The sequence below is a fragment of the Ischnura elegans genome, chromosome 3 (genome assembly GCF_921293095.1).
Source record: "Ischnura elegans chromosome 3, ioIscEleg1.1, whole genome shotgun sequence".
Classification (NCBI taxonomy): domain Eukaryota; kingdom Metazoa; phylum Arthropoda; class Insecta; order Odonata; family Coenagrionidae; genus Ischnura; species Ischnura elegans.
In genome coordinates, this window is record NC_060248.1 from 108988961 (window position 1) to 109009781 (window position 20821).

Consider the following 20821-nt stretch of genomic DNA (forward strand, 5'->3'; position numbering starts at 1 on the left):
CATTTCTTGAATTTTCCGTTAAGTAGATTAGATTTGTTAAATACAGGAAGATCATTACTATTATATTCTAATCAATAACTGAGAAAAGTGAAAGGAAAGCACCTTGGGATGTAAAAAACAATTACCTACGAAATGTTTATTCAATAACGGCTTTGAAATTTTCCACAAAACGTTTATTTTACCCAACTAGTGATGCTAGGGATAGCAACAACTAAGAGTAACATGCCAATTGTCATAACGATGTTTCATAAAGTGGAATTAGCAATGACGGAGTCAGTATAATTCTAAATTATGATCACTTTGTAATTCCTATCACCCAGAAACTTAATGAAGAGCTAAATTTGCGGTACGTCAGCCTAAATTTAAGAACAATCAAGTTCAAACAGCAGACACTTACAGATCCAATGCATGCTTTAACTTCCGAAATTAAAAATGTGCTCATCCGAATGAAAGTATTTTCAGGTAAAGTCGGTAAGATAAAATTTTCAGCTTCCATCGTGAATTTCGTAACCCGCAAAAGAAGCAAGAGGTATGCCAAAAGAAGCAATGGATTATGTGCCTGGCAATGGAGAAAAGGCAGGAAAGACTGCGTTGGAGGACCAATTCAAATTATTTCGTGGCTAATGGTAATCGAGCTGAAGTTTGAATCCGGCATCAAGGGAAAGTGAAAAATTCTTTACGTGGGAAGAATTTAGCGAGTTTCGTGGGCAAAGGATTACGAAGAGGTTGAGATGCCTGATGAATTATTATCAGACAGACCTTGATTATAGCGTGATCTGTCCGTGAGCAACATCCGGATTAAGTCCAACCCTAAGCCCCACCCAAAGCATAGCAAAGCCACCGTATCTAAAATGTACGGCTAAAGATATTTCTTTTGTTATGCTAATACCACAGTTTACAGTTCAGCATAGCATTCGTCTCGTCTGTCGGAGAAGGGGCCATGTACGCCCACCGCTTTACGAAATTTAAGATCTCCTTCAAATTCCGCGTTTACCGCGCGGATATAATAAGGTGGTAGGTTCGCTATTATGCGATTCAATACTATTTCTATTCTTATTTTTCTATGTTATTGAGCTATTATCAAGACTTGTCTTCAATTATTTCATTAATTTTGTGGTATAACTGACTGTAAATTGAATGAATATCTTTCTCGGAATGACGTAGCAAATATTTTAGAGGTAATATTTTTTTTCCTCAAGGAATCCTAGGCTATTAGGTTACTCAAGTTGCAATACCGCATCTTTTCTCTCTTTATAAGTTGTTACCAAAGATTGCAACCAGAGAATATTCTTATTGCGTGACCGTATTCAATTGTTTTATTGCTTCAATGATTCCAAAACAAATGGAACAATTAATATCGTTTGATGCTGTATAAAAATGATAATTTTCGAATGCAATATCCAGAAATCGTAGCATGGAAAATCTTTAATAGTAAAATGTTTTCGAGTTAGGCAACGGTTTTAAGGCTTTTTAAGGCCGACATTTCGGCGAATGCTTCTTTCATCGTCATCAGAGTCGATACATATTGCAACGTTCTCGGTGTATGCCCTGCTTAAGGATATGAAAGGCAGAAGTTTCGATAAATGACTCTACTATCGTCATCAGGGCTGATTGCAACGCGTCAGCCTCCAAAAGCCTTACCCAATATCTAACCTGTAAACATTTTACAAATACTATTCGCCGGAAAAGTCGACGATCTTTCATTATGAAAAACCTCTTTTGTGGCCTACATGGTCAGTCGATAAGGTATGGCTGGAAGAGTAAACTTGAAAATTTAATGAAAAAAATTACTCCGATTCTTTCACCAACTCCAATTCTATCATCAACCTCCGTAGACATAGGCTTTGCCAACTGAGGCAAGGAGCTGTTCTTCAGCTCCAGTGCCGCGTTGTTTGAAAATAGAATATTCAAAAGTGTAATTTGACGTAACTGATGCAGACGAAAAGAATAACATTAGCTATTTCATGGAAAAAAACACTGGTCTCTTTCCATAATTTTCGGAAATAAAATGATTGTATAACGTTCTTCATTACCTATGGTCATTAGATGAGATCAAAATATTATTACAATGCCGGTAAATTCTCATTCAAGACATAGATTAAAGATGTCTCATGCATAACAGTGATATAAATTTTACGAAATTTATAATGAAAAATAAAATTCTGCTATTTTTATTGCTTATTTCTATTTTAACTCGAAAATAAAAGGAATTACAATAGTATAAAAAATAAAAGTTGCTTGGATATAACGCGGCTACGGTGATACAACCCGAAAAAGTAGTTAAATAGTGGGTCATTGAAGATTCTTTACATTATTTTCAATCCAAAATGTCTCTTTGTTAGTTAACTTAAATTTTTATATTTTTTAATTGTAAACGTATTTTGCATCCGAAGTCTTTATATGTCATTTTAGTAATGCAATTATGATCGGATGGACTCTTAATCAATCCGTTTTTTTTTTTCGATACAATTAGGCTTCACAAGTTGTGATTTCGCATTTTTCTCCCGCTTTATAAGTTGTTACCAACGTTATAATCACAGAATATTCTTATAGCTAGTAACATTCTTTTTTTCTATTTCTCAATTGATTCCAAATACTGATACTTTTCCGTGAATAATAGTAGATTGTAAAACACCCGAGATTTTATTCCTCGGATATCCATTCAAAAATCCATCCAACTATGACTGAGGTACCCTGGCAATTTGCCCAGTCAGCTCATTCTTTTGCGCGGGAACGAGTGAGAGACGAAACACTCAGAGGAGACTTTAATCACTGACTGAGCGTGACCATGTTGAATAAATGAGAAATTATTAGAACACCATAAAATCATATTCTATTTCTGTTCGCAACTGCGTGGGTAATTCGTTGCCATGACCAGGAGACTACATTTCTCTACATTTTTCCAAATCATTGTTAATACGTACTCTTTGTTTCCCAGTTGAACCTCCTTTCGTAGGTGGTTTCGCTTCTGGTGTATGGAGCTACAGGGTATGGAACTGGGGATCTTACTCGTCAATTTAAACCCACAAAACGTCTACGTCAGCCTCCTGTTCCCAAGATTCATCGTGCTGTTACATGATAACATTTAGCATAGCACATGATATCTCTCTCATGAAAGATATAAGGGCCGATGGGCAATGTGATCGAAAGTTGGCGAGCCACTGACCTGGTTCCGCTCTTCATGTGCCATATTGTCTAATCGGACACGTAAAACTTGCAATTGAACATTTCATTTTAATAATCAGTTCTTTCGTTACATTAAAAAAATTACAAGCGAAGAAAACGATTGAATAACACAATTTTTGACGTGAAAAAATTATTTCTCAAACCAAAATATTTGCGACGCACAGTGATCCTGATCCGGTAAAAGGCGGACAGAAATACTTTTTTCGTCTTCCTTGAAACTCGCTTTAACTGAGTAAGTCATGTAGTATTATGCCTCAGATATCATACTCCACGCTTACTTTTTTCATTAAAAAAATTGTTAACTTAAGTACACTTTGTCAATCTAGCACTATTATTTTTTATGTATTTATTTCTGTCAAAACTCTATGTAGATACATACAAAAATATATGGAACAATAGAATATAGTAATTTTAAAGATCATCATTTTCATACTATGTAAAGAATTCCTAATTATTTTCATATTGAAGCATAGCAAACGTTAGTCTTTGCAGACAGCGTTATAATTATCCAATTAATATATAATAGTTAAAATAATTGATTAAAAGTTTTAAAATTTAATAAATTGTAGTAATAGTATCTTTTATAAAAATAGTTTTTCGTTAAAATAATTGCAGAAATTAAAAAAGCACACAAAACATATCGAATGCAATTTTCATAATAATCAGGCAAAAATATATTTTATTCTCCCTCTTTTCCGCGATCCGGACCGCTGAGCGGCGCGTCGCGGTCGTCTGAGGCATACAGTCTCTTATTTCTTCTTAACCCTACGATCCAACTCTCGACGAGATAAAAAGCACCACGTTTTCCCGCCAAAATATTCTTATCTTCCTAAGAGCACCTGAGGAGTTAAAAAAAATATAAAAAACCGTCCCAGAAGGCTACGCAGCCATCGCCCTCCACTCCTTCCACTCAAAGTCTCCCGTTTGCGCACAACACACCCTCGTATTCGCCGCAAACATCCTTACGCCACAAAAACGTTCTTTTTATAACGCCATCTTTCATCTCTTGAATCTTTCATTTTTCCCCTCCCACCCAACGAAAAGCTAACGCCGACCCCATTCCACCAATCCCTGAGCTTCTCTTTTTCCCCACCTCCCACCCCAACTACTCTTCCCTCTTCAAACCACCGTCAGAAAATTCTCGATTTCTGCCAAGGGAGTTGAGAGGGGGAGAGAGAGTTAGAAAGAGAGAGCTTCGCGGGTTAATATTCGTTTTTTTTTAAGAGCGCCAAAAATATATGTATAAAAAAATAAATATTCTCCCCGAGGAAGGAGTGAATGAAGAGTGGGCGAAATGGGAAGAGCGAAGAGTGAAAGTACGAATCTATTATGGGGATCGGGTTGTTGTGGTGGCTAGAATGTTGTCTTCCCACCCGGTGGGCCCGGGTTCAAATCCCGACAGCGGCAGAGAATTTACAGACTGCCCGATCCCTGCTTGAATGTTGTGTGGAGGACATTTCAAGCGCAACGCTTCGTCCGTCGGATGGGACGTTAAGCCGTGGTCCCCTTGGTGCCTTTCTTTAAGAGCAGGCTGATTCCGACGCCGGGTTTCTCTCCACCCTTCCTTACCTACCCTTCCCTCATGGCGCAAATGACTTCAGCTGTCGGTCGCTACCTCCAAATACCGTACCATACGAATCTTTTATCTATATCAAGTTCCTGGATGAGGTGTATAACATGAAAAAATCCCAGGTTGGGCACACACGGTAAAAGACACAATTAAAGATAAAAAGACTCACAGCAATAAATAAATTTTCGGTGGTACCTAACACCTTCCTCGGAGTTTCTGAAAAACGCTGTCGGAGCGTGACAATGGAAGTGATCCTCGTGGCGTACCCAAATATTCAAGGAATCTTATCCGTGCCGAAGGCGCAGTGAGGAAGATAAGTAATTTCTTACAATTCTATATGAAAAATAAAAATTTCACCACCATACCAACCCGACCCTTCTTTCACGCATTGCTTCTTGAGGACATGGCTGTGGAACAGTCGTGGTCCACTCTTCACTTTTTCAAGGGAACTCCAAAATTATAACAAAAAAGTTTTAAAAAATAATGCTCTCTCCGAGGAAGGGTTGAATGAAAAGTCTTGCGATGGAGAGAGTAGGATCTTGACGAGTGAAAAGAGGGACGTTAAGAGAGAAAGATGAGTTTGGTTGACTCAGAAACCAAGAGGAGGAGGATGGGGAGAGGAAGGTGTGGGCAGAAAGATTTAGAGAGGTCACCGAAGGTCGAAAAGTTTGAAATTGGAATTAAAAAAACACCCTGAGGGAGGGTGTGTTGGTGGAAAGGGAGAAATGTCCACTTCTCCAAAGATGTCGTGGCATAGGGTTATGAATCCAGGGAGCAGACTCGCAGTCTGGAAAGCGAGCAGCGAAATATTCCGAGTATATTTCCGCGACGATGCGAGGAGAGTGGAATGCAAAAAAAAAGAGACCAGCAGGAGCAAGGCCAAAATTAAAACTTGAAGCAGCGTGGGACAGAGACGATGAATAAGTGACACTGCTAGCACATGTGGGAAGTTATCAACTGCGATTTTTAGAAGTAAGAGCTAAAATAATCATAAATATGTCCGGACGATTTTATACGCGACTGGATAATAGAATAGCTAGATTCAGTAAATAATCATAATCTAAATCACTAGTTAGTAACTTTTTATCAAACGTTCTAACACAATGGATTCCTGTGTGAGCAGAGGCGGATCCATGGTGGGGGCAAAGTGAGGGGTAACCAAGCTCACAGCGGTGGGGGTCCGACCAAATTATACCACTCTCTCTAGTGTAAATTGGATACCTAAGGGGATTGCATTTCAATTCCTTGAAGTAGATAAATACATCGGAAAATATAAATGAATACTTTTGTGCATAGTGGCAACCTCCAAAAATTTCCATTTTATCCAGCGTGTGTTTCGACCCAATAACAGCCCCCTTTGAGACTGCACATATCCGCCACTGTGTCTGAGTATTCTTCCTGACACAATGGCCGTATATTTTCACGCGAAATGAGAAAAGATTTCTATTTTGTTTTCTACTCAAACTTATCCCTTAACAGCGACTGGAAAATTTTGTTGGATCCTAAACATAACAATTGGACAGCCTATGAAAATTTACCAAAAAAACACCTAAGCAGAGACATTTTTCACGGACGAAATTTTCAATATGCGTTTTACCGAACAAGTATCTAGACATAGATTTTCAAAATTATGGTAAATATTCCTATTATCGTATTCGATTTTAATGTCATTATTTTTGGCTTAATTTCTTGATCTAATCACTTACAGTATTATATATCTATAATTTTTGTTCAGCTAAAATTTTGTTGCTAAATTACTTGAAATAGTTTTTACAAATATGGAATTTTTTTAAATATAATATTTAGCATAACTACGAAAATAAAATCAATAACTTATCTACAAAAATGTATCGCTCTAGGTTGCATGTCAAATTATGTATTCACACAGAAAGTTAGGTATCAGACTCATGAAATTTAAAATTTAAAAAAAATTTAAGGCTTCCAATGGTTTTAAATGAGATATTACATTTTAGGGGACACCTTTTTTTAGGATATACATAAGAAAACAATAAATGAATGCCTACCGTGAGCTGAATGATTAATTGCACGTTTAAGAAAAATTGCTCTTGTGAGCGTAATGAGAAACTTCCCTTCATAAAACTCTAGAATATCCTACAAGAAGTGAAATTAATAGTTTAGAAGAATGAGCGAGGTCCACTTTTAAAAAAACACAAACTCTCAGATGGTGAGAGATGGCACTGCATTAACATTTGTATGTGCGGTACCGGAAGTTGGACCTGGAGACCTTAGGGGAATGAGATACGGTTTAATATGACGACGCATGAATGGTCTCCCCCATTGGAAATTTATGGGCAGGGGACTAGGGTGGGGGGGGGGCAGCGAGAATAAGGCGTAATAAGGGCGAAAGGGTTGAATAATAGGAAGGGAGACGCGGTGCTAAGAGAAGAAGGGGCACCGTTTGAATGGGGAGGGTGGAGCCGTCCAGGGAACCGTGAAATATGCCCGAAGAAATGCTGAGGGGTTGCCCCGGTCGTGTTTCTAGCCATTATTGGATCCGCGGGGGAGGAGGAAGAAAAATACTTATGACAACAGCACAAAAAAACCGAAGCTGAGGATGGAACTCTCGAAATTGAGGCGCAAACATTTTTATGAAGAAAGAAAAATATTTTAACCGCATGTATTCTGTTTCATTATGAACTTCCACGGGGAAATAGATTATATATGTCATCACTGCGCCCACCGTGCTTTCCGCTGCTTGTCTCAGTGGAGCTGAGTTCGACGATGAAACCAAATGATGTAGAAAATTACTACCTCAGTTGCGGTGTAAAGGGATGAACCAACTTACACGAAAAATCTTTTCTCGGTGCAGTCGTTGACCAAAGAATAAAATATAGAGCCAATTATACGTGCCATAGCCCAGAAAAATAATAATACGTATGCAACTGGGAAGATAGTGAAAATAATTTGCATACATTTTGTAGTCGTCGCCTACTAAACCAGAGGTCGCGGGTTCGAATACCGCATAGGTAGGTTGCCCCTATCCAGGGGATATATTCTCGCGTATGTTTAGTTATTAAATGGTTTGAATATCAGGATGTAAAGGCCAAGTAGCGCTGTTTCCGGTGGTGTGGCCATAAATAAATAAAATTTAGTCACAATGGTAATTTTTTAGTGACCAATGCCGCGAAACATTTACACGTGCCATTTCAAAGGACAATCCAACGGCTGAAAATAGTAAATCCGATTGTTTGAGCAACCTAACATTCAAAATCTCAAATAAATTTCTAAAGACTGTTTTACACAGGGCACGTCATTGCGCAATCTGACGTACCTACGAATAAAAATTGCGTCGTGTGAATTGCGAGATGTCAAAATGGCACATGCGAGAATGCGTGGATGCTAGACGGCAAAAATAACTTCTGCTCTAATTCTCGCAATTGCAACATTTTTTCTGTACTAACCTGCGCAATGACGTTCCCCGTGTAAAATGGCCTTAAGATTTTTTTAATCAGTCAAGATAAATTTTTCAGCCATATTAAATTGTGATTACGTAAAATGCTCAACCAGTTATCAACCATTGGGGCATCAAACAGGAGTTCATGGACCTTATGCATTCCACTCACAACACAAGAGGGCTCACTTAAATTTCCAGAGGCACTCTGAGAAAATCCTAGCTGAGATTTCGGCAGACGCGGTGTATTCTCGGGGTGTTACGACTCGGCGTTGACAGCCCCGAGGAACCGCTAGTGTCACAAATGACAGCGGCCACTGAATGCTACCAGAATGCGTATCTCTGCTTCAAAACCGCTTTCGACAAGCCCATTTTTTCAACTCATTTCCACGCCCCGTGCATGATAATATCGAGCTCTTGAAACTCATTTTAGAGTACCTAAATAGGAGAACATCAACATTGCATTTAAAGTTTACAACTAGCCTACATAAATGAGAGATATTTTAAGTATTCTTTTCGTGAAATTCCACTCAACTCTATCTGTACAATGAGTACCATTACATTTTTAGTCTAAGTTAATTAAGGCTGGTTAAACTCCTTAGATTTTTTTTCATTTTACCTATCCCTATTTTATACAGAAAAACTGTACTCGCAATTCGCTACATAAATTCAGGTAAAATTCAAAAATCAACATTGAAAAATAATACCTGGTATTAAACGATTTACTAGCGAACATTACTCATTCACACGCTAAAAGTATTGCTAATAATAATGAAAACGTTAACCCGAAATCTGGGTATTGAAAAACTAAAATATCATGGTCACACTTTTTTCTTTTAAGCATACAAAAATATACTCTAACGATAAGCAGGAGTGCAACATTTGTTAACTAGAGCAAATGACCGCCAATTAATTTGGCTATTTTTTCCTACCGTATGATTATTTAAGCCGTCGATTCAAAGTACAGAATACCTGATTGATAGCTATAAAAAATGCTACTGTTAAAATCGCCAATTAGTGCAAGCACCTTCCGTGCATATTATCTTTCGCTATTTCTTTGGTATATAGTACCAAATGTGATGGATAAAAAAATTGTGACGGTGCTGTCACTCGTTTAATTACAAGAGAAGAATTAAATGGAATCCAAAGTCATCAAATGGAGAGGGTTCGTCTCCTAACCTTTATATTTTATGAATATAACTACAGGAGCTTTCATTATTACATCTGTGTTTGGAATAAAATCTATATTTCGATGTATGAAAATCACTCAGTGTAGATAGCATGTAACACATTAACAAGTTGATCTTAATTAAAAATGATCTAAAATAATTATGTACCTCATTAAAATCATCTTTCTTTCCTAATTGACAGATGGAATGGATAAAAAATAAGGCTAAATTAGCCTCTCCATCATCCATATCGCTGAACATTTCCCTGGAGGCCATTTAAAAAATTTGACCATAGGCAATATAGATGATTATAAGAATGGCTTAGAGCAGATATTTCTCAGGTGTTAACCCAATGGTGAGATAGAAATGATCGTTATCGTGAACATTAAACGATATTTCACGACAGTGGCAGTGATTTCATGACAGTGAAATATCGTTTAATGTCTACTGAATATCTACAAATGCACTTCCAAAAAAAATAAAAAAATAAGTATTCAAAATCAGTATGGTCTTTATACAGTAGGGATTGGACATTTTTGTCGGTGAGTTTTGATGCTTAGGCTCACGTAAGTAGTATCATACACGCGAAAGATTACTAGGTAAAGTAAAGATCACCTATATACGAATAAATCTTGCAAAATTAAGACCATTGTTTATTTAGATAACTAAGAACAGAAAATTTGCCGAACCCGCGGGATATTTATCGGCACGTGAAGTTACAACAATGGTAACGGAACGCAGGCCGTTCCTAGGGAAACGTTTGACTTACCCCATTTCCAATAGACACTTTCGGCTGCACGGTTTTCCAAAATTGAGTCATGCCGCAAAAGAAATCCGTAAGGTTCACAGTGTTCCCGGTTCACGCATCAGCAGATGATGGAGAAACGTCGGGAGCTGACCGCACGGATAGCCAGTCGGCATCGGCCGAAAGGGAGTCAACCACACCGATTCAAGGACGCGAAACAGCAAACGGAGTTGATCAGGTCATCGATGAACCTCTAGACGTGATAGAAGATGAAGTGGTTCTGAGTGAACATTCTCTCGATAGTAATTTTGCAAATCGCGAATCGGGAGCAGTGGAAGAGACGGACGACACCAACGATCAGGGAGAACTCTCCTCTCACAAACTTACGGTAAGTACATTTGCACACAGCTGCATTGAGCCCGATGTGGGTAGTCTTTCAGAAAATTTCGAACAGCAGTTCGGCTGAGATGATCATGTGTAATATATATCCCAATTTTCTAAAAGAAATATTAAGTAATAGCAGCAACGGATCCCAAAACTTTGAATGAAGGACAACATATCTCATGCGTATCTAATACCCGAGTTTTTTGGAACAATAGAGAGAGAAGCAGAGATAGAACAAGAAATTGGGCTCTTTTTAGACTTCAAGAAATATTTTAATGTCACTTTTAATTTATGTACACAATAATGGCACAGCAAGAGTAATGTGAAAGAGAAAAAGTGAACAGGGAGCGCGTAAAAAAAAAACTTAAGTGCCATTTTTTTGCTGACCAAATCAAATCCATGAAATGCATTTTATATCAAAACTAGAAGGATTGGTCGTGTAATAATTTGTACTCTAGCAGCAAGGTAACAGAGCAAAGACATGGGTAACCTAACCCCGAAGTTCTAGGTAAAGAAATTACGTACTACATAATGGCACTTGCTATGCTTAGGAAATAAAGTTACATTTAAATGGCTAAATATTAAATTTCTACCACTTAAACTTTAATTGCATTAACTATTCATCTTATTTGAGCTGAAATGGCGTCATTCAAACTTCAGAAAACATATAAAAGCCCGGTGAATGTCATAACTACCTTGATTCAGCCTGTGGATATTGGGGGGGGGGGGGGTTCACAGCAAAAGTGAGAATGCTACGGAGGAAACCAATCAAAAGACACATGTTTTAAAATAAGCTTCTTAAAAAAGTGCGGTAAAGTAGGCAGTAAAATTAAAAAAGGAAAAATTCTCGAAGAAAATGAAAAGATTATAGATTGACATCGAGGGTTTCACTAATATAATAATAATAATAATAATCGAATCCTAGTTATAAAAAGGCAAAGAATGAAACCGATGAATATCTTTGGTGTGCTTCACTCTGGTATGACTGTTACAACATTACAAAGTAATAAACATCATAGCACGAGACGAAAAGTTCCATCCGCGCCTCATGCGCACAACTAATTCTGGCCTTCGGCATATCATTTTAACATTGATCAGAGCTAATGAGTTTTATTAAAAATGAACAAATATTTATTCTTTAGTTCGAAGAAGAAAGAGACGGGGTCGTGATTCGTACATGTATCAAGAAAAGAAATTCTGACATCTGCCGTATTTGCCACGAAGTATCTGGATCGGAGCTCTATACCAGAGTCCGCGATGTGCCACATCAATCCATGAATGAAGAGAACGTGAGGTCACTAATATGCCTCCCTGAAGATGATACTTTGGGCATGGAGGTATGAATCATAATACAAATTACGTTCCGAGTAGTTTACGTCATGATTAGCTTTTCGTAATTTCCTAGAGTTAAGCCGAATTTAAAAAAAGTTGAGATAGTTAAATTGGCGCTGTACTCATCAACATTACATCCGAGACCGTATTCAAAGTTGGATCGAAATACTCACAGCATTTTATTGACTGATTGACTATACAGCCACTAATGTGAATCAGATAAATTAATCAATGATTGGATATTGATGTATGCTTCTGTTAATCTGTACTTGCACTTTGAATTACTATTGCACTTCCATTTTAATACTTATGAAGAATATATTTCGGGCTTCACAGCATGTAAAACTGTTATTCACTACCAACGTTTCTGCGACTGAGTCCGCCACAATCATCAAGTCACGGAAACATTGACAGTTTGTGACGGATTGACCTGGTGTAAATCCCAAGAAAACTTCATAAATGCACAATTCAACCCATTTATACCTCTTCCAACGTTTCGGGCACCAACTGTCAGTAGCCATGGGATTGGGAAGCTAGTCGGAGCCCGAATCATCGACTGCCTTTAATTTTCTTGCCCTGCATTTGCGAGCCCGAGAGAAGTGCAAACATTCATTAATACAATGTTGGCGCGTAGTTTTCCGTGACGTTCTGGATTCGTGGATTTTCCGGGTTTTCGTCGCGTTGGTTGCCAGAAGCTGATGACAGTTTCGCCGGGATTCCACCAGGCGTCTTCTGAACAAAGTGGTCGAACAAGTGACATCTATTTCAAAAAAGAAAAAAAAACGATATGAGGCAATGGCCATCGAGGTGGGAATCAAAAACCACAAAATCAAACCACCACGACTCCTCGTGGAATCCCGTCGAAATTGACGTCAACCTCTGAAAACCAACACGGCGAAAACCCGAAAGAAGGAGAGATCCACGATTTCGTTAATACAATCCACTATATAAGAAATCACATACAGTAAAACTCGCTTATCACGATCACGCTTGTAACGAAAACCCGAGGGCTTTAACTGGGTGAGTTCTCGGTTTCTTGGACTTTCCTATGATCGCCAACGTTAAATTCCCCGCATGGAACAAGTTCGGATGATACAATATCCTAGCTATTACGAATTATTCTCAGGTCCATTGGAGAATTGTTTCCTCTTTTATATAGAGATTACGGCCATCTTAAGCCTGAATCACACGATCATTTTATCCGTCATTTCCGAGTGATCACTCGCAAATGACCGTCGCGGGCAATTGTTTTTCGCGATCGCGATCGCGATGAGGATTCCCATCACTATTTTTCATCAGTCGTCCGGTCGCTTTTTCCGTCGCTAAAACCGTCACTAATACCTCATATCAGCCAATCGGAACGCATGCCCGTATGGAGCGATTGCAGCACAACGTTTGACAATCGTGGGAACGACATAGATAAACAAACACGTTATATATATTTTCGTTATGCGGGTCCCATGACAACGAGCTGTGATATCGAAAGTGATGCGAAAGGCGACGGTGGGAGGGACCGTGTGATTCAGAAAAATGATCACTGGAGCGATCGCTTTTCCCGTCGCGAAAATCGATCGCTCTAGTGATCACTTTTCGCGACGAAAGAAAATTATCGTGTGATTCAGGCTTTAGCTACCAAACCGTTCCTTATCTCATCATCAGTTGTTCTAACGTGTGGCCATCACCACATAGTTGTACTGTTGGTCTTAAAATCCTTCCCTTTGCAGTCGTTTGATGGAAATGGAGGGACAATGGTTAAATTTTAGGGATCTGCTGCTTAAATAAAGACTATTGACGGAATATTAGCCGGAAATCCTGTGATTTATGGGGCAAAAACCTTTATTATGGATATAGCCGAATCCTGTTTATTACAAACTAGAACGATGATGCCCTGAAATTCGTTATAAGCGAGTTTTAATGTACTTGAATTTTTTATTGAAATCCTTATAAACGGTAAGATCCTGCAACATGTATATTGACGCAAAATAATTGACGATCTCACTCGCACTATCTTCAGTACAACGACGTTGGGCCGCTGGAGTCTCCGTGCTTATGCAAAGGGACCATCGGGATGGTTCATCGCTCCTGCCTCGAGAGGTGGCTCACGGAGGCACGGCGTTACACCTGCGAGCTCTGCGGGTTTCAATACGAGACCGTCAGAGTCCCAAGACTCTCCGTGTTCACGTCATTCTATCTATGGGTTTGCAGTCCCAGTGGTCGCGGGAAAATGGTATGTCCATCTTTATTTGGTCCAAATAATTTCTTATATATGGTATGCAGAGAGAATTTGTAAAAGAGAATTTCAAAGAGAATTTCTAATTGTACTTGCTCAAGCTTCATAGGCAGATTGCCTTCATAAGTAGGATATAGATTAAGCCCATAGCTTATGAGCCATATTTAGCGTAAATGTTGCGTACAGTAAAGTTGCCTAATTTGAGGTGGTTTTTTTTGGACGACTGTGATTTTTATGTAACTTCTTGTTTGTTCTTCTAAGTTGAATATATCGATACGGTAACTATCTATCTACCATATTATCCTACTGAATGCAAAAAACTAAACATTTTAGAACCACAAATTGAAAACAAAAAATGTACAATTACCCCGCATTAGGGATCCGGGTGCCAAATTTGGGAAGCTAATAAATTTACATTAAAATATATCTGTTAAAAAATATATTAAAAACACTAAAATAAATCTGTAAATTTATTTTATTGTTAAATTCATATTCATTCTAAATCATGCTAGCGGATGCGAATTTTAATCCTCTGGTGCATGTTGGTGACGACTCACCCCCTGTCGATCGCTACAGTAGGTGGCTTGCAGCGTAATATGAAGATGTACCCTCTGCTCTGTAGCGTGGTGTGCATGGTTCGTGTGGCCCCGTACCCGCGAAATCCGTTTCAAATTTGTAATATAAGATATCATCGTGGATTAAAGTTCACATCCTGGGTAACAACTCAAGGAACTTCCTATCTTCCAAATCCTTTTGGGCAGGAACTAGCATTATTTTCGTGTAAGCTTATCTAAACGTTATCTCTTTAAAATCTTGTAGTAGAACCTAGTAAAACCTTATCTAGTAAAATCTAGTAAAACCGTATCTCTTTAAAAAAAGATGAGGCTCGCGAAAAATTCTCATAACTTCTAAAAAAAACAATAAATATGCATTTATCATTATATTATTTCAAGTCGCATAATTGTGGCAAATATTTTGTCTACTATACTCACAGCAATGGAATTGAACATAAAACATTGCACGAAATTGAATTTCCAAAATTTACTCCACAGTTCCTATGGGAGCTTCTCCAAATTCTCGTCATTGCTCCACTGACTGTCGGATCGACATACGTCACCATGCTTTTCATCGCTGAAGCTATAGTCAGCGTTAATAGGTGCCTTTCAAATACACCAAGGGGACAGGTATGTACACGTGGTGTTCTTTAATAGCTTAGCACGCTGTGCACAAATCTTTTTCAAAGCAGGAATCGTGTACCGATTTTAAATATGAATAATACCATTAGCATTGCGTTGACCTATAAAATATTTTGAAACTGACAACATCACATCGAGAGTATTTATGCATAAGAACGCCTTTAACTAATGCATGCGTAGCAAGGTTTTCGGGTTGACCTCCGCGTCGATTCATCTTCATGACGACAGTTTCGACGACGTTGCAGCTGGCGTCTTCAGGTTCGAAGTGTTTGATGAAGGTTTTTTCCCGTCTTTTATAGGTCTTGGTTTTGGCTATGTGCGTTCTGATTTGTCCGTTTGGGTAAGAGTCTCTTCCAGACCTTTGAGAGCGAATAGCTGTCCTCCCTGTTGAATTTAGATGTTTTCGCCATTTCGACTGCCTCTCGTCTGAGTCGGGGAAAGTAATGCTTCTTTCTAGCGATGATTTTTTGACGATAATTTAACTTTGAAAATGCAAAAATCATCGCTAGAGAGAAGCATTACTTTCCCCGGCTCATACGAGTGGCTATCGAAATAGCGAAAATATCCACTAGACAAAACCAAGGCTTATAAAGGACGGGCAAAAACCTGCATCAAAGACTTCGAGCCTGAAGGCGACAGCTGCGACGCCGTCGAAACTGTCGTCATGAAGATGAATCTACGCGGGGGTCAACCCAAAAACCTTGCTACGCATGATGCACCACTCCGCAAAAGTCTCCAATTACACCTTTTACTAAGTTTATGTATTTTTTTCGTAAAGAGATTGAGTAACAGCCGACACTGCACTTGGTGGAGAGCGGCATCGTTTGCTATCCAGTCCTTGGCACCGTGGGGGGAAGGCGTCGCAGAGGTAAGAGCATTAGATCAAATTGCAAGTAAAATAACTCCTTATAAACATAACTTATATGCGCGAAAAATCCACGGAGGAAAAAATCATTGGCCTTGACTAGGATTCAAACCCGAATACACCGATTTCCTGTCGAGTGCTTCAGTCAGTAAAGCTACCACATCCACAGGGAATAATAGGGTAGTTTCCTTCATCAAATGAAACGAAAGGCATTGATTGCGATTCGTTACCCACCAATAGCGTATTCTTAATAACAAATTATCTGGTTTTAGAAACCCCAGTTTAAACGAATGGCAATGGTCAATTTTAACCGCATTTGAAAAAGGCCAGATCGGCGCCCATGCGATGCCACTCCACGTGACGTCACAGGGACCTAGTTTCTATACGAGTAGATAGGATTTTAATATCGTCTAAGATTACCATTGCATGAGGCACAGAGATCAGGGAAGCATCTCTTAATAATCACTTATTAAAACTGCCTATGGTAGGAAAGTTGCCTTCGTTTTATAGGGTATTAATAATCCTTATGTAAGCTAGGCGTTACCTGCTAGCATCCTACGTTGTATCAGCACTCAAAGCCTCGCCTCAAGGTCACCTCACTTGCGGCAGCGGGAACCAGAACGACGTCACATGGGCTTTACCCAACATTCATACTTAGCCGTCGCGTTATCGCGTGCTTGAAATTTTTCACTTTTCATTTAATCGCGAAAATAGAAATCATCATTTAAAAATCTAAAAGCGTGAAATGCGTACTCCAGGAGTAATAATCTTTCTATTTAGGCAATAAAAAAATAATAGGAAACCACCCTGTTATATCTCGGTAATTTAAATGGCTATAGCATTCGATCGGGAAAGCACTGGGGGGATCCGGGTTCGAATCCTGGTCAAGTCCGATGATCCTTTTCTCCGTGGATTTTTCCCACAATTTGTGCATTGTGGGTGACTACCGTAAAAGTTATCTGTGTAGCTAGTCACGGTGTACTTAAAACAAAACTTATATGGTTAAGGTAATGCGGTTTTGTAAAGCATCACGAGCGAGGAATGTGAGACTCAAGATAAAGGCGGGTGGGGAAAAACTTGAGCAGGTTGAGCAATTCAACTATTTGAGCAGTACGATAGAGGAAAACGGATACAGTAGTAAGGACATAAGGAAGAGAATCGCATTAGCGAAGGAGGCATTCATGAACAGGAAGGAGCTTCTGAGAGGATCATAGTGTAAGAGTTTAAAGAAAAGGTTAGTGAAGAGTTTGATCTGGAGTGTAGCTCTCTACGGTGCGGAAACGTGGACACTGAGGAAAGAAGACGAGAGAAGATTGGAGGCATTCGAGATGTGGGTATGGAGAAGAATGGAGAGGGTGAAATGGACGGAGAGGAAAAGGAATGACGAAGTCTGGATATGGTTGGCGAGGAGAGGCAGCTTTTAGATGAGATACGGAGGAGACAGAAGGTATGGATGGAGTTAGTGCTTAGCGGTGAGGGGATGTTGAAAATGGGATTAGAGGGTAGAATGTTAGGGAAACGAGGGAGGGGAAGGAAAAGAATAGGATTTTTAGATAGATTGAAAGAGAGTAGGCCTTACAGTGAATTAAAGAAGGCAGTGCTGGAAGGAAAGGGAGGCTCCCAGCTCACTTCTTGAATACTTCATGAAAACCTACCTTAATCGGTAGAATACTAATAAAAAATAAAAATAATATGGTTAGTCAATGGATTTTCATCATTATCATTCGTCAACAATCCTAAGATTGGCTTGACGCAGCTCTTCATTCCTCTCTCCAATCCGCTAGCCTTTTCGTAGCGACGTATTTCCTCTCTTTCATTTCCTTTAAAACCTCTCCTACGTAACTCATTTGGGGTCGTCCCTTACCCTTCTTCCCTTCCACCAATCCTTCTATGATTGTTTTCAATCTTTTCTACGATCAGTCCACCATGCGTCATAACGTGGCCTAGTTGTCGCGTCGCGTGCCTAGTTCTCCTTCAGGTTAAGTATTATCAGACTTCTCTTTTCTCCCTGTCTTCCTAGTACTTCCTCATGACTTACTTAGTTGATGGATTTCCTACTAGCACCACATTTTGAATGCTTCCACTCTTAGCTTCTCAGTTTCTGTCAACGCCCAAGCTCCCATAGAGAAACATACTCCACATGCGGCATCTGATGAATTGTTTCCTTACTTCAATGCTTTTATTCTCAGTTTTTACCAAATTGAAACGAGTTAAATGAATATGCTTCGTAAAAATCCCCGAAAATAAATTTAACCAGCTCATTTACAATCTCACGGGTGCAATAACTTGATTGTAAATTCCCTACTTCGTCCTCACTATTTGACATGTAAATAAATTTCATTATTCCGGGTCATTCAAATACATTCCCGAATCCATTGATTGAGTTTATCCACGATTTAAGAAATCGCCCCACGAAAGTATTTTACCCCCTATTCCTTCTTTTCTTGGCGGCTAAATCCAAGTAGTTCTAATAAGGAAGCTATCCCTCATTACAATGGCGAATGGCACCAATACTTTGATTGCATAAAAGTAAATTACAGACAAGTTTAGAGCGTAAAAATGTTAAGAACTTTCAAAATGAGTAATTTGACCTAGTATTCCTAGATTTATATTCCGTATAGTAATGAAAGAAAGCATTCTTTTGAAAATGTTAACATGAAAAAACACACAGTGGCGAACATGTGAACATACGTGGGCGAATTTACCGCGCTGACCAAATTGCTGGCCAATTTCAATACTTTTATGTTATTTTTTAACAACCAACCTTTTATACGAGGATTAGGTGTTTGGTATCATTTTAAAGAATGAATTTTGTTATTTTTTTCATTTGTTCATTTAGAGGTTAGAATGGGTGGTTTACCACTTTGTTAAAAAATGGCAAGCTACAATTTTTCAAAAGACAGATGGCGCAATATTACGCCCGCAGCAAAAATTGAAGGTTTTCACGAGGCGTAATATTACAGCTATAGCACGCAAAGTGACTTAAAAATTTTCGATTTTTTTCCATACTCTAAGATTTCGTCATTTTTTATTATTTCTCAGCCCGGATCGGGTCTTGGAGCATGGATATACGTGATGGCGAAACCGCTTCGGCTGTTGCTGTCGATAACTTCCACCACATTCCTCACATTTCACATGACTGCGACGTTGCTGTCTTTAATAGACCACTTCGACGCTTGGTGCAGGTGGAGACAGGCTGACTCGGTAGTACGGCTCCTCGAGACCCCGCCAGAATCAAGGGTTCGGGTCATCGCTGAAGCACCCTCCATCATGGACTTCGATCCCATATTATTTTAATCGCCCGACAGCATCAGCTACTCGCTTGATTGGAGAATCGTCCCCAATAAAAAAAATCAGCGAGGAAACTCTGAAGTGATCAATTTGTGAAGAGATCAAATATGAGCGTTCAGAATACCGCACGATCAGAAAACTAGTTTCCATTGTGATCTAAATTTATTCTACTGGAAATAAAAAATTATTTTGGTGACGTAATTCATGGGAATTTTTATTTGTGTGTCTACGCAGAATGCTGGCGAGTGTATCGATATTTCTCTTACGATAAGGAAAATATTCACCCATTGTAACCCAATACTACCTCTAAGCAACATCAAAACATGCATCAAACATTTTCAGCTCTTTTTAGGAAATATTTTTTAAAAACGTATTATTTTGTTGCGTGAATTTTAATGAAAAAATATTTACCTGCCACGAAAATTATTATTGAGAGCAAAATTTTCAAAGTTTTCAAAATGAGAAATCTTGAAATTTGATTTCTCCCAGAAGCAGCTCTGGGTTAGAAAAGGGTTAATGAGATAAGTAAAAGATCTTAAAATATTCCGCAGTAAATAATATACACTGGTAACTATGTTATTATCTTGTGCAAGGAGATGGTAGATATTCTAGTGTGGCCTGGTATATGGAAGCTTGGCTACCGAACAGAGTTCCTGGAGGAAGAATAATTGAGTGCGTTCCTTACTTATGAGGTAAGTTATGTCTTCACAGGTCCTCAAACGAGGTTTTCATCAGCTTTGATACCAATAGTTATAGGCAATCACCACAGCATTGGCAATAAAATATCTATCAATATTGTCGCACAAAAGAGTAGCCTATGAATGGTCGTTCGCAATGCAATTAAATAGCATTACTTCAGAGTTGCCCAATGTTCGTCCCCAATACATGCTGATAGAAGGCAACAGAAGAAATACAATGGTCTGACTAAACACTGAAACAAAATTCAGGGACTCATAGCAGACTAGCTTCCTGAGGTAACACGTGAACAGAACTGAGATATATAAGCTGTGATGTTACTTAGAGGTCTTCTACGGGGGAAAGTAGGATTACTTACATGGTGCATTTTGGTCATCACTCCGGCCTCCCCCCCCCCCTCCGATTTGAATTCCTCTATTTAATTCATTATAACGCTGATTCTTTTTCATCATATTATTCCCTTCTTCCCCATACCCCGGTTACCGAACAGTCTTCTCTTTACCATGATTGTTTACGCCCCATCCCAGCTACTACATGCTCAAAACAAAACCTTTGTCTCCTATGAATCTCTTCCGGAAATATTCTCTCCTTGCTCACCTTGCCATGCCCATACTTGTTCTTTTTTTCTTCCCATTTCACTACCGTGGTCTCTCAGTAATCTGGCTGATATCGGACCAGAGCACTGCCGGATTATCGAAAACGCAGGATACAGGAAATCATTAATAATGACGCAAGTGAACGCCAG

The 20821-nt window shown here is 38.9% G+C and overlaps 1 protein-coding gene across 1 annotated transcript; it reads left to right on the forward strand.

Moving 5' to 3' along the window:
• The first annotated feature begins 10112 nt into the window (after positions 1-10112).
• On the forward strand, positions 10113-19581 carry LOC124155087. Its single transcript, XM_046528825.1, has 6 exons — positions 10113-10470; positions 11609-11803; positions 13813-14025; positions 15081-15212; positions 16003-16092; positions 19132-19581. The coding sequence occupies exons 1-6, from the start codon at positions 10156-10158 to the stop codon at positions 19384-19386; spliced, it is 1200 nt and encodes a 399-aa protein (XP_046384781.1). The 5' UTR covers positions 10113-10155; the 3' UTR covers positions 19387-19581.
• Positions 19582-20821: the final 1240 nt, after the last annotated feature.